The sequence below is a fragment of the Fundulus heteroclitus genome, chromosome 21, assembly GCF_011125445.2.
Source record: "Fundulus heteroclitus isolate FHET01 chromosome 21, MU-UCD_Fhet_4.1, whole genome shotgun sequence".
Taxonomy (NCBI): Eukaryota; Metazoa; Chordata; class Actinopteri; order Cyprinodontiformes; family Fundulidae; genus Fundulus; species Fundulus heteroclitus.
The window spans coordinates 27,609,585-27,637,497 of record NC_046381.1 but is presented as its reverse complement, the minus strand read 5'-3'; the positions used below and the strand labels follow the sequence as shown (position 1 = coordinate 27,637,497).

The window sequence follows — 27,913 nt, the reverse complement described above, 5'->3', positions numbered from 1 at the left end:
TGCATTTATTGCTTATAGTGAAAGGAGAAAAAAAATCAGTTTGCATAAAATCCAAATTCCACTCTAGAAATATATTTGACCTTTCCAGTACATAGGTATCAAAGTACAGTAAACATAATGGCTGAGGTGGCAGCAGAGGGGCCCTGGCGGATGTACAGCATTGTTCTAACGGGTCAGCAAAACAATGCTGGGTGGTCTGCTGCTTGGTCAGCGTGTCTGCTGGACCTCCTCCTTCGTCCACACCGGCAGTCTGAGCGCACCGCCTCTGCTCCTCATCTGAAGGAGAACCTGGTTCTGAACGTAGCTTGTGGTGGGAAGCTGGAAACGGACCGGTGGCAGTGGCTGAAGGCCGAGGGTGTTGTTTTTCAAGCAGTTTAGACCAGATGAGCTTCCACCACCGGACAGTCGCCTTCAGGTGAGAGAGGCGTGAATGCATAGATCGGCTGCAGCGACAGCAGGCTGACAAATACACACAGAAAAACCAGCAGCACGGCGACGAAGCCCAGAAAAGAAGAAAGAACCGGTAAGCAGCCATGAGAAGCATCAACGGGCCCAACAGAGCCGGGGCTGGACATCTGTAGGCTGGCAGCTTGCTGTAGGAACACCACCATGTGGCTGAGTAAAGAACCCAGGCCAGAACTGATGCTTGTCTGGAACTTTCTCAGCTCCGTAGCTCTTAGATTTCTAGTTTTTTTTTAATGGGCAGAGAAGATCTGGAGATGCACCAATCAGATGTTTGGCCAACTCCAGACCTCTGGAAGACAGAAGCCAGCATGCCACCGTAGAAAACCCAGTTTCCTTTCTAGAACCTTCCTCCATGTCACGTCCTTCCTTTTCAAACACCTTGCTGACACTGAAAGCCTCTCTAGAACTATATTAAAGCGCTAAATGTAGTGGACGAACCCTCTGGGGCTCCATGTTCTTCATAAATCCTGCTAATACCTTGAATAAAAAACAAAAAACAAAATGCCACTGCTTCAAATCAAAGAGTTTCAAGTTTATCAACACATGTAATCAAGTGTCAGTTAACGGGTCTGCTATACATCTGAAAAAAGCTCATCAAATCAAGGTGACGCTCCCTCCTGGTTCTACAGTCTGGTGTCAGTGGCTGGTTCCACCGGAGGCCGGCGTCCTCCGCCCACAGCTGATCCGTTCCAGCGCCGTGGTTCTGCTCCGACAGCGTGGTTCTGCTCCCCCAGTCGTCCTGTGAGGAAACCGCCGGCACTCCCAGAGAAATCTTCGTCTTTAACGAACCGCCGCTTTCAGCGCAGCGAAGACATGTGCAGGGTTTGGGTCAAGAACTTACTAAAAGGTTTTTTAAAAATATGTTGTAGCGCTACCCGACACGTCCGCCTCCTGTTTCAATACCGAGCGTTACAAACACGATGTCTGACAAAGTGTTGGGTCAGGAGGTGGTTCTTTAGTTTGATTAAAACAGACATCTGGCTCCATCTAAAACAGCAAGTAGAAAAACTCTTTAGTGCACTGTAATAAAGCCACAGCGACGGTTCCCCTCATGTGGTTCTGCCCCGGCAGGAGCTCGGTCGTGGTGCTCTACGGCGCACTTTGGTTCTCGCCTTGCATGAGTCCAAGTCAGACAACATAAACGAGATTCATCATTTTAAAACAGCAGCAGCAGCAGCAGCAGCAGCAGCTACCTTCTAGTCCAAAGTTGATAGAAATCAATGAAAATCCTTAAATATACACAGATTCCTTAGTTTGAAGGTTTACATTCAAAACTGTGCAGAGAACTTCAGGATAATACTCCTTCTGCTTCCAAAACTTGAGCGATTATTGATCTTAGAAAACTGCTGTACAATTCTTCCACACGATAAAATCCAAGATAAACACAATGAGACGAAAGCATAAATAGACTCGACTCCTTAAGAAAAAGGTGGATCAGGACATCTGAGCTGCGACTCAAGTCACACAGAAAGGATACCAAAAAAAAAAAAAAAAAAAGATCCAAATCTTCCTATAAAGTAATAATTTAATCTTTTCCAGCCCTCAGTGCAAAAATGTCCAAACTAACTGAACGGTATGGGACCAGGAGTCACATGACTGTTGGGATGTGAGAAATGTCTCCATGGTAACGACATCTCTGTCAGGCACGTGTACCGAGGCTAGGCCCGCTGAGCCCTTGGCAGGTGGCGCCGTCTTCCAACGGTACCAGGCGCTTCGGTACCTGGGAGCAATGGAGGCCCGACGACGAGAGCAACTCTTCATCCTCCTCCTCCTCCTCCTCTGCCTCCTTCAGTCTGCATTGTCAAGTGCTTCTGAAATGTTGGATGCTGCATACTTTAACCTGAAGCCACCTGCAGCATACACACACACACACACACACACACACAGAGTCGGTTATGGGTCATCATCACAAGCCATAGAACTGCTTAATTTTCCACATTACGACAACAAACCTCAACGTCTACAAATGGGATTTTAAGTGACGGAGGAAAACAAAGGACTACATCTATTAAGGTTGGAGGATAATCATACGTGGTTTTAGATAAATAAAAATCTGAAAAGTGTGGCATGCATCTGTCTTTAGCCTCTTTTAGCACTAAACAAACACAAACTTCAGGCTCTGTAAATGAAGTCTGCCTGTGTGTAATCTAACCGCCGCATAAACTAGGGCTGCAACAACTAATCAATAAAAATCGATAAAAGTTCTGGCAACGGATCTCATTATTGAGTTATTGTGTCGCGCGATTAATGCATCACTCGCCATGTCACGGAGCCGTCTGCTTCACCTGCAGAGCGAGTTGAACGGAGCGACGACATTCGCAGAGTTGTTAAACTTCCCTAAAGGAACTGCTGAAGTTTTGTACTTCTGCCTAATCAAACACAGAGCTGTTGGTTCTGACTGAGCGCATAGAATGGACCTGTGTGAGGTTCTGAGACTGGTTGAGACGTTGTTTCTTCCTACAATAAAGCTACAGGCTCAGCATGTCACGCTGTTGCTGATGAGAGCGGGAGGAACTCATGATCATCCCTCAAAGCGCTGCTGCCCCATCCTCCACGGGCAGCAAGTGTTGAGAATGACCCTGAGCGGATTTTGGATCCTCTCCATCACAATAGTCTCATTCTGATGGATTGATGGTGATAATTTGTGGCTGAAGCTTTAAGTTGTAATTTGCTGCCTAAAGGTTCCCACGTACTCAGGCGTACTGTTTGCATACTGTGAGCTTGGTGGACTCCGCGTTAACCCCTCTCTGTGGAGGTGTTACCCGTCATAGTTAAGCGTAACGTTGCCTACAGTTTTTGTGGCAAATTCCTACAATTCCTGCCATAATGACATTTTGGCACTCAATGATACGAGACAGACCCAAATTAAAAAACTCGAAAAATAAGCATGTATAAAGGACATCCTCAAAAAAGAAAAAAATTACTGAATATCTACCACTCCTTTTGACTCCTGGGAATAAAAATATGTCCAAGGAAAAGTAGCTGTAGTATTTATTTAAGTGCTGAGGCCGTCTATGAAACAGGCTGGTGTCTGTTTGACGGTTAGCTCCAGTTTTTCCCATGATGCACTAGCACAGAGGTGAGGTCTACCCAAACTGCAGTTTTCCAGCTTCTCTTCTGTTGTGTTAAATGTTCATTTAGACAAGACTGACTGCTAAATGATCGACTTACAATCTAGTCAACATAAAGTTCTTGATTAGTTCATTAATAACTCATTAATACTATTGTAACAGAACACCTAAGTAGCAACTTGTTTTTTTGTGCGCTTATTTGCTCTGTTAGTCCAAATGTTCTATTTTGGACAAAACAGGTGGAAATTAAAAAATTCACTGATTAATTGAAAAATAATCAAGCGATTAATCAATTATTAAAATAATTGCTACTTGCAGACAAAATATAAATCCTTGTGTTCTCTGAAGCATCGGAGGCTTGTTGGAAACGTCAATAAAGACCCAGGAGAACAGCAGACAGGTCAGGGAGAAGGTTGTAGAGAAGCTTAAAGTTTGGGTTGGAGAATCGGTACTAAACGGTTAGTCAGGCACTCTGCAGACCCGGCCACGCAGGTAGAGCGGTAAAGAGAACGCCTCAGTGTCAGGATTGCCTCGAGGCGTGTGGAGAACACAGTAAACCTGGGGAAGGACCGCTCTGGTCTCACTGCTCGTCACCACTGTGAAACATGGCGGAGGATGGAGAGGAGACCAGCAGCCTCTAACGGGTCTAGACGTACAGCCAGAGATACTATGGGATGCTTCACATTTGTGAATTGTTTTAAAATGACCCAGTCAAAGTAAGGGACCTTCACTTCTATTGAGAACCTGATTTTCATAGACATTCTCTATCCAGCTGGCAGAGATGTGCTGATGCAGAGCCAGTAGAGACCGACCCCTAAAGGCTCCGATCTGTGACGGCTCAACAGTCACATGCCACACTTTTGATTTGTGAGCCTTTGTGAAAACCCCGGACTATGTTCCTTCCACTTCACGATTGCTTTCTTACATGAAATCTTAATAAACGCCACAGAGGTGGGGGCTGAGAAGGGTCAGAATGTGAACATGCTTCCTCACCTTGCTGCGAGGAGTCCATGGTGGGCTGGTTACAGTCCTGAGCAAAGTGCCCGTTCATGCCACAGTTGTAACAGGACAGCGTGCCGTTCTTCTTGTTGACCCCGCCTCCCCCCAGGGCGCTGGCAGGCAGCATCCCCAGAGGAGTCGGGTACACATGCTGGTAGACACGCTGGGAGAAGGTTGCCGCCGGTGCCATCTGCTGCTGCAGGCCGTAGTTTGCGGCCGCAACCGCCACGGGGGGCTGGCTGCCCATCAGGTGGGACGGCACCTCCGCCTGGCTGTGAGGGTGAAGGTAGGGGCACGGGTGCACCGGGGGCGGAGCCGCAGAGAAGAAAGGGGGGAGGGAGGGCGGTCCGTTAGCCTGGTGAGGAGCCTGGGCCTGGGTGAGGTAGAGGAGAGACTGAGGAACGCCGAACATCTGGCGCGCTACTGCCGCCACCTGGTGGGGGAAGTAAAAGGGGGGCTGACAGCCAGAAGAGCTTCCTACGGTGCTGCTGGCGCCTCGGCCGCCACAGTTGTTATGACAACCGCAGATGCCACATCCCATAGGCTGCTGCTGCTGCTGGAGGGGGGGCGTCTGCTGCTGCGGGGGCATCTGTTGCTGCTGGGTCTGCTGAACAGTTATGGGGTTGCCAGGGGCGACGGGGGCGCTTCCACAGGAAGCACAGGGGTTGCCGTACGAGGGGGAGTCGGTCTGCGCCGGGCTGTGGCTCGGCGCCGGGCCAGGCGAGTTTGAGGGCACCGCTGGAGGAACAGCTGCTGGGACGTGGGCAGGAGACGGAGCTACTCCCGGGGCCACGGAGGGTCCCAGAGCAGGCATGACCGAGGTGGGTGCAGGGGCCAGGCTGTAGGGAGAAGGCATCCCCGACGGTAAGGCCAGGCCATGGAGCTTGGTGTGAGGGGCCTCCATGTGTGGCAGAGAGGGGGGCAGACCTGGGCTCACACCGGCTGGCTCCTGGCAGGGCAGAGGGGGAGAGGAGTACGGCGATGACCCATGGGCTCGTAGGGGGACCTGGTTGGAGGCTTGGGGGCCAACAGCGGCAGAATCACTCCCCGGGGGTCCCTCGGCGCCACCCGGGCTGTGGGACAAAGCCGTTTTGAACCTTTGAACCAGAGGCTGCACGCCTGCATTCAGGGAAGAGTGGAGAGGAAGAGGCGGAACCCCGAAGGTTGTGAGAACGTCCCTCTTCTCCGGATCCCCGACAATTCCTGGGCCTGGGATGGCCGGAGGCACTACAGACATGGGCATCATGGGCGGCGGCGCCAGGGGCTTCCCGTCAGGAGCCAGGCTTTGGCCGGGAGCAGAAACCAGCGGGAGCCTGGGGTCGGCCGCCCCGTTGGGGAGCACGCAGGCCAGGGAATGGATGTAGGAGAGCGGGGGGAAGTCAGGGCTGGCTTCTAGGAGGGGGGGCTCCATCCGAGGCTTGTGGCTGTTGGAAGACAGAGGATGGACCGTGGAGGCGTCTCCTAGTACCGCTGGCTCAGTCTGGCGTGTGAAGAACATGTCCGGGGCCACGCCCTTACCGCAGTCATCAGAGAGGCTGTCTGTGTCTGAGAGAGACGGACAGAGAGCAGCTCAGTACGCATCGGCTATCATCAGCCTGCTTAGATTCACACAGAGTGAGCTTTATTTCTGATACGGTTGAGCATTATTGCTTACAGCCAATGAAACCCTGAAATCTGTTTCTTGGAAAATGAGAGTATTACATTAAACTAAGAAAAAAAGCTTTTTTTATGTAATTATTACAGTATCAGCCATGTTGTCGCTCACACCATCATCAACAGCCTTACAGGGAGGGCAGCCTACAGACATGGCCAACATCTTACTGATCCGCTTGTTTACAAGCGCTCTGCTGTGCTCCCTGCTTTACATGGGCTGTGTTGCTGCCTTTCACCTTTGTTGTTGTCGTCGTCGTCATCGTCACTTTCCAGACTCTCCCGTCTTCTGTACTGAGGGCTGGATGGAGAGCTGCAGCTTTCAGAGGAGGTCTCCCCAAACGTCTCCGGATGCGACGCTCCAACTGAAACGACATCACCACGTTACTGTCAACACGAGGGAGCACAGATGGCCCTGACATGTTTCCAGCAGCTTCCATGTTCCCGCCACATTTACAGGAAGAGGAGGCTGAACGCCTTCATTAGACATGTTTTTATTGGGAGGGGTTCCTAATGTCCTGCTGCCAGACACAACATGGATTCCTTTAAGTAAAACCTTGAACTCTACGTTGCTGCGTATCATTCCCTCAGGCGTCCTCCTACCTTTCCTCTGAGACGACAGGGCTGGTAGCAGACTCCCGTTGGTCATGAAGGCAGCTCCTCTGCCCTTGACAGGCCCCTTGTCCCTGCAGACACAAACCAGGGTCAAAAGCTCATCTATCAGCTCATCACGGCAGGATGTGACTGCGTTTTAGACCATATTCTTTCATTTATGCCTGAAAAAACTATTCTGGTGGCTCCTTTGATGAACCTCTTTGTTGGCACACTAGTAACTACGAGTTTGGACTTTCTGTTGTGTTCTAATGAATATTCCAACAAGGGTGAATAAAAAAATGAATCTAAACACTAGAGGAGAGATGGACCCTATGAAGTTCTGTGGACGACTTCCGCTCTGAGCTCTTCGTATAGCTTTGAGGTGCTGCTGGCAGTTCATGCCGAGCCCAACGTCTCTGTAATAATAGACAGACTCTTCCAGCCGTCCCGCTCTGAGCGGTTAATAAGTACTAGTATCTGGAGCAGAGGTGGGATGACATCACGTGTATCAGAGCGCAGCCACTGTAAAACTTTAGCATCCCATGTTAACGAGCAAGGCTAGCATCACAGAGTAGGGCTGGACCATATGGAAAATAAGCATATCGATAAAACACAAATCAAATTGATCGATAATCAACAAATTCAAAACATATATTTCAAGTGCAACCCTGGCCATTTTATGCTGTTGCTTAGATACAGAACCCCCTACCAGCGAATTCAAACTCAACCCTTTATTCAACCAACTTTTTACCAAAATTGCAAATTAAAAAAAAAAAAAAAAAAAAAAAAGATTGCGTGCTCTCTGAACTCTGAAGGGGGCGGAGCTTGGGGGTGGAGTGTTCCTGGGTCTGCGTTGTGATTGGTTGGCAGGATGTAATGAATGTAGTATTAACCTACGTGGCTAGAATGCAAAAGGCAGGAAAACTGTTATTCTATTGAACTTTTTATAGACCCGTTTTTTTTCTATCATCGATATACGTCTATCGATGGATATATATTGTTATTGAATTTATCATCCAGCCCTATTACAGAACAGCGCTCTGACGGACACTTGAGCTGGAGCTTTCCAGAAGGCTGCATGCTTCTCCACATCCAGCCTGCTCGCAAACAGAGCGCCGCTGCTTAGCCTTCCTGTCCTCTGCTGGAAGTCCCAGCCTCTCGCACAACCTTAACGAACAGCTAGCATGTCAACATGTAGTAGAAAATCCCTTTTAAACTACCTTTTATGTCTCTGTGCTGCCTCTCACTTGATGTTGGGTACCTGACTGATAATGAAACTAGCAAACGTGACTCTTCTTCACCGATTAAGTGATAACCAAAGAGTGCTTTTCTAGCCTAGTAAGGTGTGTTCACTGATCAGAAAAGTGTTGGATTTTTGGGTCTTTGAGACTAGCAGGGCCAGTCAAGCTGAAAATGGGCTGACTGATTAGGGTCCAACAGCCTACTAGGCCCAATTCATACCTCTCAGCCGGATGGGGACACTGGTCCCAGCTCACTGGGACGGAGTGCAGCCCAGATTTGTATGACAATACTGACTGGGCCTCATAATTAAAGAGTGATAAAAGCAGCTTAACCAATCAGCAGGCCAGATCAGAGCAGCAGGAGGAAACAACGTTTCCATTTTGATTTTCCTGAAATAAAGTGTGTGGATATCTGTCATTTCCCCCCACTTGGACCATTTATTTCTCAGGTATCACAGGAACAAAAAAATGGTGCTGATAATTCCTTTTATTGCTGTTTCCTGACTTTATTAGACAGTTTACACCAACACCTTATTGCCCCCCTGAGACTTCAGTAACAGTGTCTGAGTGGCGCTGTGGTTCAGCCATGCAAAACTAGTATGAGTGAGTCCATTATTCAGGCTTTAAAGAGCCCTGGAGCCAGGGACCCAGGGCTCTTTAAAGCCTTCAGAGGGTTCCCCTAGTTGTGTTCTAGTTCTGCGTTGTTTCCCCCACAGAACCTACCTGTCGACAGGCAGAAATCTGCTCTTGCTTTTGGAGCTTGGCTGGCTTCTCCTGTCCGGGTCCAGGTGCTGGAAGGAAGATCAGAATGAGGAGAAACATTAGACGGTTCTTTAAAACAAAGAGAGTAAAGCACCAAGGTGAAGTTGCTGTGGAGCAACATGAGTACAGGCTGCTGAAGGAGACAGACAAGGAAGCGGTGGAAACCAGACAGATGAGTGGACGGGCGCCCAGCAGCTCCACGGTGGCAGCGACAGATGACCGGTTCTCTGTCGGCACAGCGCTCCATCACACACAGCTGAGTCATTCATGGCTTCACTCAATCCTTCCACATCTCTGGAGCCTGCAACCATGAAGCTGCTGGACCTCATGGATGTGTGCTAACAGCTAGGCGTCTCATCGGACCGCTCACTACGTCATCCCCACCCTGTGCTGCAGCTGATTGCACCGCAGCTTCATCCTTCCGGTGCTCCTCCACCGGCCAGGCGGCGCTCCTGCTTCTGGTTCAGAAATAAGCTCCTACCTCCTCGGTATCCTGGCCGCTCCTGGCCGTGCTGCTCTTCTTCCTTCTGTCTGTGGGTCCGTTGAGCTCTGCTGCGTGGCCCCCCCTCCAGGTGTCCCCCTGGGGGCTTTTGGCACGGGACAAACTGGCAGAGGAGAGAAAGACTGAGCGCGGGGCCCGGTGCCACGGGGGATAGTAAATGGGCCTGAAGGCGGTCTACTCACAGCTGACATGGACTCTTGGACGCAGGTTTCTTCTTGGGGTCGTATGACTCTGGGTGGACAGAAAATTAAGGAGATTCAGGAGCTGGCAGCACCTTTGAGCAACTACAGGGTGTCACCTAATGCTTCATCCAGCTGGTGCCTTTTATTTTGGTCACAGCAAAACCACTCACTTCACCAGCTTAGTGGGGCTTTGTGTGATACATTATACACTATATTGCCAAAAGTATTTGCTCCCCCTTCCAAATGATAGGAATCAGGTGTTCCATGACCTTCCTGGGCCTGCAGACTGTTTCTACAAACATTTGTGAACAAACAGGTCGCTCTGAGTGAACTCCAGCGTGGTTCTGTGATTGGATGCCACCAGTACAACAAGTCCAGTAGGGACATTTCCTGGCTCCTAAATATTCCACAGTCAGCTGTATCATCAGAAAATGGAAGTGTTTGGGAAGGACAGCTACTCGGCCACCAAGTGGTCGGCCATATAAACTGAGGGAGCGGGGTCAGTGAACGCTGAACGCATAGTGGGAAGAGGTCACCAAGGTTCTGCAGTCAGTCACTACACACCTCCTAACTTCATGTGGCATCAGATCAGATGAAGAACAGCACAGAGAGCTTCATGGAGTGAGTCTCCATGGTGATCAGCTGCATCCCAGCCGTACATCACCAAGAGCAACGCAAAGCGTCAGCTGCAGCGGTGTAGAGCACGCCGCCTCTGGACTCCAGAGTCCAGACCTCAAGCCCATAGAACACCTCTGGGATGAATGAGAGCAGAGACTGAGAGCCAGGCCTTCTGGTCCAACATCAGTGTCTGACCTCAGAAATGTGCTTCTGGGAGAACGGTCAGAAATTCCCAGAAACACTCCTAAACCTTGTGGACAGAAGAGTTGAAGCTGTTCTAGCTGCAAAGGGTGGACCAACATCATATTAAACCCTATGGATTAATAATGGGAGGTCACTTAAGTTCATACATGACTCAAGGCAGGTGAGCAAGACCTTTTGGGAACATAGTGTGGCTGAGGTGGCAGCAGCATACTGTGGGGATGCTCGTTTAGCCGGGACAGAGAAACTGATCCCAGATGATGAAAGATGTAAGGAAGTGACCCTCTGGAAGAGACCTGAACAAGCTATAAGAGGCTTAAGGCAGGGTGGAGGATGACAAGATCAAACGATCCATTGGTGTGGATCAAAGCACATTGCAGGGTTAGAATGGCCCAGTCAAAGTCCTGACCGGATAAAATGCCCACCAAACCTTTCAGATTATTAACATGTGTAAACCATTGCTGGTCTTACTTCCACCTGGCAGTTCTGCACCACTCTGTATGGGTGTGATTACCTCCTCTAACCAGCAGGGGCACACGGCCAAGCTGTGGTCACCGCTGACTGAGCTGACCTTAGACCAGCACCAACAGCGGCAAATATAGCCCTGAAATATGAGCATTTGAGGCCGGCGGAGCCAAAAATAAGCCATGTGCTGCCCTGGTTAGTGGGCTGCTCTTTGATCTGACCCGACCAATCAGGCCTCTGAACCCTCCTGCCTGCTTCCTGCTCCCGCTATCACTGCTGCGCTCCTTAGTCCAAAACAGAAAATCCCTGTTTTCGCTCCTCTCACCTTCATCCTGGCTGGAGGCGTCGGAGCCGTCTGGTGGGTAGGCCTTCCCGGGCTGGAAGTTGTCTGACAAAGAGAAACCAAAGTCATTTCACAGCAGCTGTGATTGGCCGAGGAGCGGGCTTGGTGACAGCAGCAGGGCTTCATGCAGACGAGATTGAATAACAGAGAGATTTAGGCTGAACAGACATTAAAAAGCCTGAGTGTGGCACACAGAGGTCTGACATTTAACAGAAACACAGAACAATGCTGTTTTCTTTACTGGCGGTGAACTTTATGGGCTCACTGACCCAGTTACATCCTGCATCACTGAGTCAGGAGTCACAAGAAGAACATTTTCAACAAGCAGGAGGAAAGAAGCTCTCCTGTTTCACCAGAGGGCACGAGCAGAAACGGCTCCGGCACTAATTTACTGACAGCTTAGCGGCTCCTACTCACATCTGCTGCAGGCGGTTCTGGGGGAGTGGCCGGACTCGCAGTTGAAGAAGCTGCACACCTTCCTCGTCTGTCTGAAGAGAGGCGGAGCAGACAGAAACCTTTCCCTGCAGGAGGACAGAGAGAGAGAGACGGCCTCTTAGATGCCACTCTGCATCCTCACACACACACACACACACACACACACACACACACACACACACACACACACACACACAACGACAGACGTCTTCCAGCTTCACACCTTTTCTCGGGCCGGTAAACGGGCCGCAGACATTCACACACACACAGATCAAAGGCAGGCAGTCTTATGGCTGAAATTGAACTAACAACTTTCAGATTACAAGACAACAGCCACCTCCACCTGACTGTTACTGTAGGTATGGGGCCATCTAACAGAGATCTAAAGACCCAGCAGCCTTTGCTGTGCTCACGTCCAAACAGAGAGAAATGGTAGGAAGGGCAGATCCAACTAGAACCGGCACCAGAACACGACTTTAGCTTCAGCTTTTCTGCTTTGGATACGAGCTGGATGATGTTCCAGGGCGTCGCTGTGAAATGTGTGTAAATACTGGAATCCCGTGCCAGCAAAGCATGCTGGGAGACAGGACACGGGGCGGCGCTGGCGACCGGGTCGTCGGACCTTTGAGCGGCCGGGCCGCTGAGGGGGAGGCAGCCGCAGAGGTTCCACTCACGCAGTTTCACTTCCCAGGAAACGAAAGTCAGAGGCAGCGGACGGTGCCAGCAGGGCGGGGGTGGGGGGGGGGGGGGGGGGGGGGGGGGGGGGAGAGAGGACTCCTTATCAGGAAGGCAGAACAACAGAGGCAGGGCTGCTCTGGGAAGCTGAGCTGAAACCCGGCTGCAGCAGCAGAACCTCCGGCTCTGATCCACGGGCTGACTAAACTGAACATCTTGTTGATCTGTTGGTGACTCATTTACCTTTTAACAGGTCTCTACTGAGCTCACACGATAGTCAGAGAATATGGCACCTAAATGGACACCTAAAAACGTCTTTAAGGCCTTCAGTCAGATCATGGTTAGCATTTGGTGCTCTACAGATCTCACTGCGCCCTCTGTGCTCCGTCTGTCAGCAGAGACTTGAAGGACCGGTCTGGTTCCGTGCTGCTTTGTCACACTGGATGAGAAACACATCGCGTTGCAGAAAACTGCACATGATGGCGACCAGCGCGGCGTGCCGCTGCAGGGAAGGTCTTCCTACGCAGCTGATCAGACTCCATGGTGAGGCAGACGGAGCTAAACAGCCGTCTGTGTGCGCTGAGAGGAAGCAGAGCGGGAACTCACCTGAGGTTCTTCTCCACCTCCCTGCTCTCGTACTGGTCCCCCTGGCTCAGAAGTCTGAGGATGCTCTTCTCAAAAGACTCCGTGGACTGATCCTTGGGGAGCTGGACAAAAAGACGACACTAATGAAAGATGGCGGCGCAGCGGATTCAGCGCTAAGGTAACAGACTCTTCATTTCTTTCTCCTGACCCACAGGGCTTACCTTAAGAAGGAAGTTCTCCAGTTGGTGATGGGTTTTGGTCACCCAGCTGGAAGACGAGTCGGACCACTTCACCTGAGGGCCGGCAGAGAGCAGCCACCATCAAACCCAGAAGACCCAACCCGCCCCACCCCCAGCCAGACCCCCACTAACCACAGCAGCCCTTCTACAGGACAGCAGCAGCTAACCTGCAACACCTGATCAGCTTTTCTCCTGTTAAATGCTGATGCAGCGCTTTGAAATGGAAACTCAGAAAGCCTGCCCCAAGGAAAGCAAAGCAACTACAAACATTTGCATGGAGGTTAGAGGTTTGGAGCTTCTGAGTTTAGGAACATTGGTCCTGATGCTCTTTGCCCCCCCCCTACATCAGAATTGGGCTTGCTTGGACCTGAAGCAAACTACAGCTGCAGCATTATCTCACGGTCCAGCATGGAATGGTGGTTTATCTCTGAGAAGCTCCTAGCTGCCCACAGGAACGTCGCTCGCTTCTACTCTCAGTTCATAACTCTGATGTTTGACTTTTTAAAACCAATAGAAACAACAGACAGGTTTTCTCCACATTCTTAACCGAGATTTAAAAGACTTCGATTTAATATGAGGAAGTCCATCAGAGCTAGCTCTTAACTGCAGGACCAACAAATCAAAACCAGACAAAGAGAGCAGCAACCCAGGATGGAGGAACGACACTATTTTTAACCAATGCAACCGAATAAACTAAAACAGCCCACATGAGGTTGTCTTTTCCAACGCTGAGCTGAGTTATAGAGCTAAAAAACAACCAGGACTGCCTTAAACCAGCATTTCAGACAAGAGAACTTTGACTAATAATCTCCTTTCACACAGTCGGGACATTACAGCGGCATGTTCTAGAGAGGATGGGCAACATTTGCTTCTGAGCCCATCATGTGATCAGCCTAGAGCAAGATGAGGGTCAGACCAGCTTTAACCACGGCAGCAGATCTTCAGGAGTTCCATTCCTCTCTGAATGTGCACGCCATGGACACAGGTCCAGACGGACAGGACGGTCAGTGGTCACCAGGTCTGACCAGTGGAACATGTGAATCTCACAGTCAGGGCAGGAAAATGGACATAAAGTCATGCGCTGGTGACTCAGATGAGAGCGGAGGCAGATCCCCCAGCGGCCAATCACAGCTTGAGTTCTCATGGCCAATGTCCCGTAATCAGGAGTAGAGACCCCAGCTCTTCATTTGTCTGCAGAATGATGTGAAAACCATACAGTAGACCCCCGGGGGGGAGCAGCACAGTTCAGCCTGGACAGTGGAAGCTCCCTGACACTGAACATTTCAGCGCTGATGATGTCAGAACTGATAAACACCGGGCTGGTGCCCAGCGACGCCACAGCCACTCTGGGTTGAGGTCACTTTCCCAGGTCAGCATTTCTTGTCTAAGTGAGGTTTAGGTTTCCTGACTGAGGTTCAGCACTTCCTGGAAGGTTAGGCGCCGTTACTCACCTCAAAGTTGAATTCTTTATCTGCTCCTGTCCTGGAGATCCCCCGGAGCACAATGGCCTCGATATGCACGGCTGCAAGAGAACACACCACTGTCGTTTCTTCTCTATGGAAATGTTTAGAGTCGCCACTGAAGCTCAGAGACAACGCTACAGGTACGCATTGCATTCGGGCCGCAACCATCACCCCCCCCCCCCCCCCTTCGTCTCTTTTACCTTCTCTTTGTGCCGCCCAGCGACTGGAGCGCCGGCTCTGGCAAGGAGGATGGGAGGCCGCGCACTCTCCCAAATCCTGCGCCGGGGAGGCCAGGTAGTCCCCCTGCTGACCCGTCAGCTCCTGGAAGACAACGTTCACACCCGCTTTGTTACTGAGACGCTGAGCTGAACTCCACTCACACATAAAAAATGTGTTTCCATGCAGCCGATCACAAATAAAAGCGGTTTGTGGAAGAGTTTTGATGCCATTTTTCCCAAAAATAGTGTTGTTAGGAAGGAGAAGACTGACATCATGAACCAACTAAAGGTCCAACAAGACACTGGCTGGGGAAGACTGGGCCTGACTGGTTTTCTCATCAGCGAACACACCAAACCGTGACATTACAGGTCTGGCTGAAAACAACACTCTTCGGTGTGGAAGTCTTTATTGAGTGAAGACCACTCAGGAGGAAAGGGTCTCAAATATTGGCACATGGAGAACAAAAGGGTAGCTTCCAGGAAGGGAACTCGCTGCTACTGAGTTCAGTCGGGCTGAACTGTTTTTGTATCTTCATTCACAGCTCAAATCCCTTTTTTGTCATTTTTAGACTACGTTCACATTTCAGGGAAGTGCGACTCAAATCCATTCTTTTTCGTGGCTGTGTGAACGGCACAATTCCAAAAAAAAAAAAAAAAAAAATCCAATTTGTGCCTCTTCCGCAGTGCGCACGGTTCAACAGGACTTGAACCCTTGAAGGACTTGAAGCAGTTGCATTTAATAGTCGTATGAAAGGCCACCCCCCCAAAAAATGCTATTTCAGCAAAAAAAAAAAAAAAAAAAATAGAAAAAAAATATTAACTGGATTTGAGCGTCAAGACCCGCAGTGTGAACGTAGCCTAAGTGTGGAAGCGAGCTTTGTAGTTTTTTTGGGGGTTGTGCATCTGGCTCAATCATGGACAAAGAAATACATCCTTTTATTCAATTGATTTTCTGTTGTAAAACCTGCAAGTAGCACACCTTTGCTGCCCCCTAGGTATGAAGAGGTAAAGTATGCACTCAATCAATCATCTAGTGCATACGACAGCAGAAGTTAGGTTAACTTACTCCTCTGGTGTGACTTGTTAAAAACCGTGGTAATAATGTAGTAATAACAATTCCAGTATCCATTGCACCATTATCTAAGTCTGTCCATTTTGTTTATAGTGTGCTTATATCTGTATTCTATCCTTTATGGCAGAATTAAGCACCCCGTGAACATCGTGGGCAATCCAGGGTCATTGTCCTCCTCATGTCTTGAAGAACTTCCAACCCAGGGCTCTAGTCAGCGCTGACACCACTCTTAGTTTAGCTTGGACTAGGGCTGAGAGATATGGCTGCAAATACGATCAACCAATTGTTTTTAAACGTTCATTTAATGAAAACAAACCACTGAAATGATTTTAAGTAACTTTAAAAAAAATCATCTCAATGACCTGAATTCAAAGTGTAAGTAATTATAAGCTTCGAAACGCGCCAAAACCATGAGACAACGCATGAAAATATACCAAATGGTAAACAATGAAAACATAAGGAAACGTCTGCTGCTAGTGGTGTTGCATATGTCAAAACAGCCTTGACTTCACTGGTAGAGCTGGAAATTAACTTGGAAAAAAATTAGGAAATGGATAAATTAAAGCGCCTCGTCTCAGGATAAAACTGTTTCCTTTTTAGAGTACTTTGACAACATATTTTCCTAAACATATTTAACATTGCATGCTATTAGAAAAACTATTTTCCCTTTTGGGAATGATATAGTGCCAAGTTTCATGGACGCCCTAGAGAGGGCATCGACCCCCCACAAAAAAAAAAAAAAGATCTCCAACTTGCTACAATGAAATCTTTAAGAATTGCAAATTCAAATTAATTAATAAAAATCCATTTATGGCCCGGCCATAAGACTGGCATTTACAGAAGGAAGAAAACAACAACAAATGACCACCCGGGCATTGTTGCTTTTTTTTTGTCCCTAAAAGATTCTTTTTCTGGTTTAGCATTAGCATGTTTTTTTTTTTGTTTTGTTTTGTTATCCCCTTAAAAAAATAACTAAGCAAAGATAATCCGAGCAAGAAAAAAAAAAAAGAAAAGAAAAACAATACATATATTGTGTGTATTGTTTTTGTTGTATTTAGAATGACTTATGTGAACTGTGGCCCTCCTGGCCCTCCATAGATTAGCCCCACCTGTCCAGCCTGGGCTGCTTTTAGCCGCTTTCAAGCAGCTGGCTAACGTGTTAGCATCATTAGCTTGACCAGTATAAACAGCTAATGCTAATGCTAAACTACGACGTTTAAAGAGCCTTTAGCTCACTTGGTGACCGCAGGAGTCGGCGCTAGGCTCGCATCGGTCTTTCTAACAAGTCAAATGTTTAGGTTTTACGTTTACAACTTCAATTTTCATCACTTTAGTTGCTTGACTTGCTCGACTCCCACCAGACATAACAGTGGGAAAGGCAGCAAGGAGAAGGCCCCAGGACCAGTGAGCTGCTCATTACCGTCGCCTGGGCGTTTATCCTGAGCTGCCTCTGTCGCTTTTCCTCCGCCAAGGCCAGCTCGATTTTCTCCAGCTGTCCTCGGATAACTTCCCGCTGGTGGAAATGGAAAGCTGGGTGCAGCGAGGCCATGGTGTAGAGCAGCGCCAGCTGCTCCAGAGCCCCTGCCGCTGGTTCGTCCCGGTTCTGCTGGCACACAGAACCGTCCGGGCACGGCGGAAACGACGGGTGGGGGTGATGCTGTGGCTCCGTGAAAGGAGGCAGGGAGCAGTCCAAGCTCCTGCAGGACAAGGCCAGGTCCACGCTGCTCAGGATCCGAGAGAGTATTCCAGCACATTCCCTCCTGTCGGAGCCGAGGAGGGACAGGCAGACGATGAGTTTGGACCGAATCACCGGGTCCACCACGTCCACTAAAAGCCCCAGATCGCCCGGGTTGTTCGCTCTGCACTCGAAGTCCCGTAAAACGTGATAATCTTTCCTCGCCAGGTCCTCCAGGTACGATCCCAGGAAGCGGAGCTCCAGGGGTTGGCACATATGCAGCAGCCCGCACATGAACTCGATCCGCTTGGCTGGGTTCAGATGGTGGCCGAACCACTCGAACACGCTCTCCCGGTCCAGATGCGGCGCGTGGACGCGGGGTCCCGGCGGCTCCCGGAGCCTTTCGTACACCGAGGGGGACGCTGCCGCCCTGGGGATACGCTGCCTCTCCGATGGATCCAGTGGATCGTCCTCCGCCGTCTCGTCGCCTCCTTTCTCGCCAGTTTCCCCCGGTAGCTTCATTTTTAACATTATCGGAGACGCAGGAGAAACTTCAGAGTGTAAACAAAACGATAATATACATTATCGACCAAATAACACCGATTATTTGCACTGAAACTGACAGTTTTTTACTGCTAGCTAATCTGCTGAGGCGACCACTGAGTCCTTTTTTTCCTAAGTTGCTTTCTTCTTCGACTGTTGATTTCCGGCGTCGCGCTTCTGTCTGCTCAGCACACTGCTGCCACCTGTTGGACTCACTCCAGCCAACAGTCACTAAAAATACTGCAGGCAGACAGTCATTACGGGACTGCCTTGTAAAACTATTCATACCATTCAACTCTCACACTTTTTGTCACATTGCAGCCACAAACTTCAAAATATTTTCTTTTACAAATAAAAAAAATAAAAAGTATTACATGCAATGTCTGCGCTGCCTCATTTACCCATATTCCCTAAACAAAAGTGCTACCAATGTTCCTCATTGTTTTAGAGTCCACCTGAGTCCAGTTCGTTCTCAGAGACACTTACTTGGAACGTACATTAACATGAATTCAGAGCAAGCGTAAAAAAGTCACCAGGAGTGGGGCTTTTTCACTCATGTGATCCTTGTAATTAACTAGAAACAGTAAAACATTGTTTTGTTTCTTTTTATTTCTGCTCAGTTTCCCATCAGCTCAGTACGAGGCGCCAATGTGTCCTCCACCTGGTTTGCCAACAGCCAACTGAGAATCTGTTCTCAGATCTGTGATTAGAGAGCTCTAGCATTAAATATGTACAAAACAATAGCGAGGGTCTCAAAGGTATGATTGACTTACTTTGTAGAGAAGAAAAGGATATCTATCAAAACCCCAAACTGGCTTCAGAAAAGAAAGAATAATCCTGTCTTTACCCTGTGTCATAATGGAAGCATGAAATTAGACGGCTATTAGATAATAGGGAGTAGGACAGTTTCTGAAAATCTAAAACTGCAAATATACAGTCATCATGGAATGGAAAAGGTAAAACAATTTCATAATTTGGGTACGTGGTAAAAGTAAATTTGTTAAAAAAAAATGTGAAAAGACTTTTAAATGTTATTGGCATCAAAGTGTTGAGGTTAACAGGTTTCTTGAGGTCAGTATTTGCGTATGGGTGTGTAGTATATGGTTCAGCATCAGTTTAATAAAAAAAAACTGGAATTAATATCAGGCATAGAGATTATGTTGAGGTACCATCATAACAAGTCAATATTAGCATTAAAAGTAGAACTGCCACTACAGCTGAGAAGATTTCACATACTTTCTACATCCTGGTACAATCTAGGGGGTCATACTGAAAATCCTCCAGATTCGACACGTCAACAATAAACGTTTTAGAAGAATGGGGAAATCACAGAAACATGTATATATAAATATACACTCTAGACAAGTTAAAGTGGAGAGGAAGTATTTTCATTATTTTACATGTTGATGTCAGTACCCTATATGGTCATCTAGAAGTTTGCTTGTGTGATGTCATCTCCTCTCTTGCGTTTGATTGCTGCACTGAGCGCTTCTCACTTTCCAGGCTGGTGGGTGAAAGCAGAGAAAAAGACGCATTGATCTGCGGTCCTGCGCCAATCAACGCAGCACCAACCACACCTTCTCGCTAAAATAAAAAATTTCTGTCGTCTCCTTACCCAGAGTTGCTCTCAGCAGCATCTGAATGGCTCTTCAGCAGAGCCTCATAGGGAGGAACCTTTAGGCTAAAGTAGGAGCTCTCCAAGAGGACTTCAAACCTTTTGTGAATACAGACACAGGAGTTCTGGTGGGTGGCCCTCTCTGGGCAGGTTTGTCGTGCTCTCCATGAAAAGATGATTGATTTGATGGTGCTCTGGAGGAACATCAAAGATTTGGATATTCATTTATCACCCCATCCTGACCTGTACATCTCAGCAACTTGACTGATTCACCTAATCACTGATTATGTGACTCTGGAAGGCAGTTGGTTGCACCAGTGCCGGTATTCAGAAAGACTAAAAGCAGCTCTTACTGACATCGCTTTAGGAAAAAAACTTAGAATTTCCTGAATTCCTAGACTTTTATATTTACTTTTATGTAACCCTGGTAATATAAAAGTTATTCACAAATCATCTTAGACCTTAAGAGAGCTCCTAAAGTGAAAAAATGTTAGGAATAGCGAGGAGGACTTTTACCAAGCCTAAGAGTGTCTTAAGCAGGGAAGAAGGTGGAAACAGAGAGAGCTGATTGGCTGATCCACCACCTACACAGTGGAGGAAATGAGCACCGTCGGGTTAAAGGCGCAGCTCTTGTAATGTAATTTTATTGGATATATGAATGTTAGGAATAATATTAAATAATCATGAATAAAATGAGGAGAAATGTATTAAAAATATAGTACAGAGGAATTTTTATATAATTTACAGAAATGTTCTCAAACATTTTAGAAGAATTGGAAAGTCACAGAATTTTTTTTTTTACATAAAAACACACTCTAGATAAGATAAAAGAGGTGCAAAAGTATTTGCATGAAGTTTGTTTGTGTGATGCCATCTGCTCTCTGGCTTCTGATTGCTGCACAGAGAGCTTCTCACTTTCCAGGCCTGTACGTAAAAACAGAGAAAAAGTTGTAATGATCTGCAGCAATCTGCTTCAAAGTCTGCCTGTTTACGCCATGATCTCTGGATCAACCTACCTTTCAGCACTCCTCTATTCTCCTCCCAGAGCTGTGCAGACCGAGAAACGCTGCTCCTCTGTCCACTTCAGTTTTCTCCACCTTTTTATGTCAGCCATTTTGCCAAATCCCACCGCTTTATACAGGCAATCTTAGTAAAATTCTGACAGGTGAGAGCACACATATCAAATATATGAAGTAGTAAAATGACCAGTATGGTGCGTAAACATAACAAGCACGAGCAGACAGAGAAAATAAGGATGAGGATGTAAATAAGGTGCGTTTAGACATATGGATGCTGTGTGACAATTATTTAATTTTCATCATCATGTCACAGATTTCTTATTGGGTTCATTTATCTCCTTTGATTAATTATAGCAACACATGAAAAAGATCAAGCGGAGTGAATACATTTGGAAGGCACTGCATGAGTTGATCATCATTCTTTAATAACTAAGCTGGAGTCAGACTGAATATAACTAAAATGTCTAAAGGAGGAACCTCCCTGCAACAAGCCTGTCTGTGTTGGAAGCTTGCTGAGACTGTGGGATATTTATGGTAACCAATGCCGCCCTCTAGAGGAAACCTCTGCCAAGCAGAAGTCAAATTAAACCAAAATGAATACGCAGCAGTCTGGCACACTCGCTATGTCTTAAAGATTTAGATTATAAAACAAGTTAAAAACGTGCTTATTCAGACCAGATCAGGGTCACCAAACTTTCTGCATGTTGCAGACTACAACGCCCATTTAGGGAAGCAGAAGGATGAGGACACATTTCCAGAAAAACAGGACAAACTCATAAATATAAACCAGAAATGTATACCATGTCAGCCACAGTCAGCAGATCAGACCCTCCTTCTGTGGACGCTTCTCTCTCGTCTTAACGGAAACTCAGACATTGGCTTGTCCGTTCTTGCACACCCCCATCACCATGAGGAGAGGAAACCTTTCCCACTGAGCTCCAACAGGGGACAGTGACACTCCAGGCTTCCCCAAGGATCTGAAATCAGCCTCTGTCGCTTCAGTTTTTCAAAGCTTTTCATTTATTTAGAAAGCATTCAAGCAGCCAGTCTCCATCCCCAGCCTGCCAAATGTTTCCTCAATGTTGCCTCTTTCTCCCTCTCATCACAGCTCCTGTAAAGATATAACAATGCAGCGTAAGGGCAGACAGCACCCCTACGCACTGAAATAAGGCTAATTTTATTAAACTAGATAGTCTTTATCAGAAGCAGAATAAGTAGGCTGCTGCATGATAAGAATTGAGCTATGTATCAAAGATGTGTCACATAGACCTGGAATTAACAACAGAGCATGTCTTTGAAGGAGCTTCATTTCATATATCTGTAATATTAGCTACATTAAACCCTGGGTAGCGTCTAGTCAGCATAAGGCTTCTGCTTACCTAAGGTCTGGTTGCAGAGAGAACAGATCCCAGAGGGAAACCCAGGCATCCTTTAACCCCGTTGGCGTTCAAAGTTGTTCCCAGGCCAACAGGAAGAAATGGTTCTTCCAACAGGTTCTGGGCTCGCCCATGAATTTACTTCCTGTAAGAAAACCTCCAAGGCGAGCTACCCGAGAGGCATCCTGATGCCTGGACCACCTCAGCTGACCTGACTCCATTCCATGCGGAGGAACAGTGACTCTTCAAATGCAAACAAATAATGGAGTGTCTCTGATCCTGAGCTCTGCCATCTTACAATATTTTCAGCATTAGATAGAGTGCTGTGTATTGAGTATAAATTGCGTTGTCTGAATTTTGGTTTGGAAAATAAATAAATAAATCATTTAGGCTTGCACAGTGGTGCCGTTGTTACCGCTGGTGCCAGCCTGTAAAGGACAACACCTGGACCACCTCAGCAAACCCTCACCCTAAAAGGGTTTTCTCCAGGAATGTTGGGTTCTTTCCACTTCCTAATGCATGTCAGGCTAATTGACTTGAATTCCCCTTCGACAAGGTGTGTGCATGCATGGTTATTTGTCCTCTAATGTACCAGCAACCTGCCCAGGGTGCATCCTGACCCCCAAATATTGACCCTGATAGGCAAATGTGGTTATTGAATTAGACAACTGTAAAATAAAAAAATCATTACTTTTAACTATAATATAACTTTTTTAATAATCCAGGATATGGGTTACTTTAAAAAAAAGAAAAACCTTTTAGACTGTTCTCACCTCAAAACTTCAGTCTCACATGTCAAGTCTTACTACGCTCATTACCCAAGGATCCTAATAAAAGTCATTTTGCTGCCATCTAGCAGTCGGCTTTTCGCTCAATTATGACTCATTTCCCTAAATTGCACACTAAATACAAAAATGTATATCTATTGTATCAGCTATAAAAAATAACAATGTCTACTTAATTTACAATCTGTTTGACAGCAACAAACAAATAATTATTTTTTTGTATAACTGGAAATAAATTATATAACCCATCCATTGATAGTGTTATACAGCTACTTTAATCATTGTTTTGGGTAGAAAACCTAACCCAGTACACTCAACCAATCCCGTTGTCTGAGGCTGAGCTACTGCAACCTGCTCCTCCAAAAACCAAAAGTGCATAGGTGATGAAATTGTGCAACAGCCTCCATTTTTCAGTCAGGGGGGCGTGACAGTCACAGTGATCCAGCGTGCAGTGCAGATGCTTTTCATGTCTTACCGTGGAGTTTCTGAATCCTGTAATTTAATTCAACCCTGAGCAGCTGCAGAGGGAAGTCACTCCCTGTCAAACCACAGCACCGACACAGGTTATCACATAACCAAGTCTTAACCATGAACCCTTCCCACAGGACGTCTCAATGAAAGAGCTCAGACCTGCTGCTCACTTCCTGTTCACCCAGTGATGGAAAACCTCAACCAACTCCACCGTCTTCACGCCACGCTTCCCATTAAGAGAAACGCTGCTGAAGATTTCCTCTGATTCAGCCTCCCTCACATCGTGGCCTCTCCGCTCGTCACATGCGAGCGCGCGCAGGTTTCCACATCGGACCCACGCCGGCCTGATGTTGTGTCACTTTCTGTGGCGGAGCCGGCCACAGTTTACTGACACTCCCACCACTCCCTCTGCCAACCAGAGAGAGGGCTGCCACTGGCGAGTCAGGACTCCTCTCCTTTCACCTTCTGCCTCCACAGTGGCATTCATCACTGGCTTCCAGCAGCTGGGGAAGAGAAGGTAAGGCCCTGTTATTACTCCATGTGTTGCCTTGTGGACTTTATGCAATGGGAGTCTTTCCAATCAGAGCGCCAAGAAGATCTCAGCTTTTTGGGAGCCCGTTCATGTTTGTGATTGGTGTGGGTGCTTCTATGAGCTCCCCTCATGTGTCATATCTGTCCTTTTTCTAATTGGGTGTCTCCGTGATCGGTGGTTAGGTTTGGCCATTAGAGTCCAGCCACCAGGACAACAGGAGGACAAGCTAAATATACAATGGAAAAGCATGCAGAAAGCGCTGTGATTATGGGTCAGAGAGGTCTCTGGCTGTAGAGCAGTGGCACCGGTTTCCCCGTCTGTGTCTTTTGGCATTCAAGACCTGTCCTGTCAGCTGAGCCTGTTTCCTGAAATAACTTCTAATTACAGTATGGACATGTGCGGAGATGATGGAGAAGTTGCGTAGAGCGCTGTTTAAGATGGTCCCAGGGTAAGGCAGGGTCTCATCTCTGCATATGCAGACCGTTTCTTCTCTCTTCCTCAGATGTATACAGCAGTCATCAATCACTCAGGGCATCCTCGCTGTCTTCACAATGATACCTGTGTAGACTGTGGCAAGCTGGGCAGGACTGTAGAAACACTGGGCTGAATGCTGGTTAGAGTAGGCGCCAAGCGGACGTCTGTGAACTGTATACGTATGCATACAGCGCATTGGAAAAATATTCACACCCTACACTTTTTTTCTTGTTTTTTTTCCAAATCATGATTTTTATGTAATAGACCAAATGCATTACGGGGAATTTTTTTCAGGTAAAGTTTCTAAAGAGTGTAGCTCGTGTTTTTTTTGTTTTTGTTTACCTGAGTCAGTCCTTTGTGGAACCACTTTTCGCTGCACTTACTGCTGCTGGGCTTTTGGTGTATGTCTTTGAAAATCCAGAGAATAAATAGTGTCCCCACATTCTTTGCAAAATAGCCAAGCTCTGCCAAATTTGACGGAAAGAGTCTGCGTGTTTAGGGTTGCTCCACTCCGAGTGTTTTGTAGCCTCAGACAGGGTTTCATTCACGATTGCCCTGTATTTTGCTCCTAACCATCTAGCCATCTACTCAACCAGCTTCCCCATTCCTGCTAGCACCCCTGGGTGTCTGCTGGGTCCCTTTGGTCTTCATGATGCTGTTCATTCCCTGTTGTTCTCTAACAAATCTCTGACTTTATACCTTATGGTTCGGCACAATTTATCCTGACATTAAGTTTCTCATAAGTGGAGCACATTTCCAGCTTATGTCACTTCTCAAGGTGGATGGTTGGACTGGATTTTTATTTAGGTGTGTTGGAGTAGGAAGAGGGAAACGGGTGAATACAAATGCATGCAATTTTTTCCTTTTTTTTTTCTGCAAATGATACATTTCCTGATTTGGCTCTCATGTTCTCCCTGTTTCTCCAGTTACTTTGGAATTGGGCATAAAAGACAAAATGTGTTGTTTAGCTTCTGTCTCAAACGCATGCTCTTCTTTGTGTAGGTCTATCACATAAAATCACGCTAAAACACTTTCAGATTTATGGGTTTTGTGATAAAATGTGAAAATGTTTAGGGAGTAGGAGACTTTAAAAGATACTGAATATAATAAATGAAACGTGGAGTCAGCACGGGTCCCTTCATTTCAGCACCAAAAGTCTCCAACAACGCGGCAAATGTACGCAGCGTTTTCAGAACTGCTATTTGGAGTCTAAGCTCCCTTTTTCTAAATGACGGCGGAGAGCAATCCCTGCAGCATCTGCGCACAAGGAATGCTGTGTGATCCTGCGGAGCCGGCAGAGGCAGCTGATGTGGTCAGTGCGCCGCGCTCCACGGTCGTCCAGATGTAGGGTTGGGTTTAGCAGGAATCCTGTTTCAAAACCCACCTAGCCACACACATGTGCCCGTAATAAATAACGATGAACTGAGGCACCATGGTGGATATTTGAGTTAGGGGCATGTGGAGTTTCTGATGCTCAAAATAGAGCCCATGTTTCAGAAATAGCTCAATGTTCTTCGAGCTTTTCTTCCCTCCTCGCAGCACCACCGGAGAAGAAGGAACGCGGTGACGAGTGAGTGAGGGAGCAATCGCTGTAAAAAAAAAAAAGATTTTACTTTGAAATGAAGATAAAACCATTACAGACATTTTATACTGGCTTTGGTGTTTTAGGTTAGCGGTTAGCATGTTAACATGGTTAACATGCTAACCGCTAATAGACTATCATTAGGCTATCATTACTAAAACAGCCGCCTTGGTGTGTATTACCTGGAACATTCAGATCTTTACTTTAACTCGGCGGTTTCCTAAAGGCTTGCCAACATTTCCAAATCCAGCATTTTCAAGAAATGGCAGTTCATTAGGGGAAAAACAAGTTCCACACAAACTCAAGACAATCAAGTTTAAAATCAGCTGCTTCCGGTCACCAGCCAGTTTCTCTCTGTATCCCAAACTTTCCCCAAATTTCCAGGGATCATCATCAAACAACTACTGAAAAGTTCCCATGTTTTGATGGATAGTGTGTGTGTGTGTGTGTGTGTGTGTGTGTGTGTGTGTGTGTGTGTGTGTGTGTGTGTGTGTGTGTGTGTGTGTGTGTGTGTGTGTGTGTGTGTGTGGGGGGGGGGGGTTGTTATGATTAAACTTTGTGTCAAACAGAACTCTACAGAAGAGGAAGACTCAGGCACATCACTATAATGTCTCCTTGTGTATTCTGGTGCTAAACATGTAAGAGCAAACATTTACCAAGAGGGTCTTACTGAGAGAAATAACCACTGAGACGGACCACCAGCTGGGTGGCTGGGCTTCGGCTGACCCTCTAGAGATGTAACTGGTTTCAGTTAGTTCTGCCTTTACATGGCAAACACTTGGATTTTCTTAAAGGTGTTATAGCAAAGACACATCATCATCATCAGTGTTTGGCATTTAGCTCCACCTGTAAGGTAGGACAATCATCTCCAGGCAGTTTAGAAGTCATAATGGTGGGATGAAAGGAAGGCTTGTTGAGCCGTAGATAGACTTTGGACTATACTCCCAGTGTGTGTTCTTTACCTAAAAGTAAAATCTTCCTTTTTTTGTCTTGACAGATTTCAAAGTAGCTCGTCAAAATAAACCACTTTATGGCAAAACCAGATACAGTCAAGGTCTAAAAATCCTTGTGCTTTCAGTTCCAGTGTTTTACATATCAGGATAAAGCATCAATGACCTAGCCGTGTTCAAGTCCAATAGAATTTAAATCTAACCGCCAGTATCCCGAACACATATTAGAGTCCACCCCGTCACTATTTATTAAACAAGGACAAAGCCACAATGGAAAGGCTGTGAGTGAAAATCACAATATCAAGAATCGTTTATGTGTTACCATGGTAAAATTACCTTTGAGGCAGACACTGGTTTATGATGTACACAGATAACGTGACACACAGACACAACAGTAGGTCAACCCATGCTGCTTCCACAAGATTGAAGAGCCTGTGCTGCCATTTCATCAGCAGCTAGACGCTGCTGATGAAATGAACCTGAGGAATTAACCATCATTAGTGAAACCACCAGAATAACAGGTCAGTGTTACCACAACATCTGGACATCTGAAATTCACCGTTTTACTACGTGCCAAACTTTCTAGGAGTGGGAAATTTGCCCGAAAAAGTCAGATTGTGCAAAATTCAGCAACCCCCCCCCCCCCAAAAAAAAACAAAAAAACAAAACAAGAGCTCCATATCAGAATCTGTTGCCTCAGTTAAAGTTACCTAGGTCAATGATTTTGAGATTTCAACCTTCTGAAAATGGTGACAGTAACTGAGTTAGGTTTATAGTGACCTAGTTCACACACCTTTTCACCACTGCCCACAGATTTCCTACAGTACTGGCATCAGGACGTTGTTACTGTAACTGCAAAACACTAACTTTGCTGTCCTTCAGCCCCTTAATGAGTAAATCTCTGTAGTAAGCTTAGGGTTCATTTGGAAGATCCATTAGTGCCTGAGCTTGAACTGTATCATTTCAGTGATAGTGACACTGACTTTTTTTTTTTACCTTTAATTCCAAAGGAAATATTCAGGCATCCCAAATGTTTGTAAGCCAGTGTATTGAGTTCTGATGACACCAAAGCAGAACCTTTGGGTCATGAATCTAAAAGGAACACACGTTA

The 27,913-nt window shown here is 46.9% G+C and overlaps 2 protein-coding genes across 2 annotated transcripts in view; one reads left to right on the top strand and one right to left on the bottom strand.

Annotated features, from left to right (window-relative positions):
- Positions 1-2: 2 nt before the first annotated feature.
- Positions 3-18,162, bottom strand: zcchc2 (zinc finger, CCHC domain containing 2). Its single transcript, XM_036125551.1, has 14 exons — positions 17,201-18,162; positions 14,691-14,811; positions 14,479-14,549; positions 13,010-13,081; positions 12,810-12,910; positions 11,511-11,614; positions 11,076-11,138; positions 9,467-9,515; positions 9,264-9,387; positions 8,744-8,811; positions 6,789-6,871; positions 6,425-6,550; positions 4,530-6,080; positions 3-2,315 (listed from the first exon to the last, which is right to left on the bottom strand). The coding sequence occupies exons 1-14, from the start codon at positions 17,984-17,986 to the stop codon at positions 2,254-2,256; spliced, it is 3,381 nt and encodes a 1,126-aa protein (XP_035981444.1). The 5' UTR covers positions 17,987-18,162; the 3' UTR covers positions 3-2,253.
- Positions 18,163-23,409: 5,247 nt separating this feature from the next.
- Positions 23,410-27,913, top strand: part of si:dkey-225n22.4 (collagen alpha-1(XXI) chain) — a 77,326-nt gene continuing 72,822 nt past the window's right edge. Inside the window, exon 1 of the mRNA XM_036125605.1 lies at positions 23,410-23,781. The gene's annotated coding sequence lies outside the window, so the exon portion shown is untranslated. The remainder of the gene's footprint in view (positions 23,782-27,913) is intronic.

What these genes read in the sequence shown, in the direction of transcription:
- zcchc2 (XM_036125551.1), bottom strand. Translation starts at nt 17,986, where the DNA reads ATGTTAAAAATGAAGCTACCGGGGGAAACTGGCGAGAAAGGAGGCGAC. An exon ending in GGATAAACGCCCAGGCGACG is followed by an intron (nt 14,812 to 17,200) that starts GTAATGAGCAGC and finishes GTTGTCTTCCAG; the next exon opens with GAGCTGACGGGTCAGCAGGG. An exon ending in CGACGACGACAACAACAAAG is followed by an intron (nt 6,081 to 6,424) that starts GTGAAAGGCAGC and finishes CGTCTCTCTCAG; the next exon opens with ACACAGACAGCCTCTCTGAT.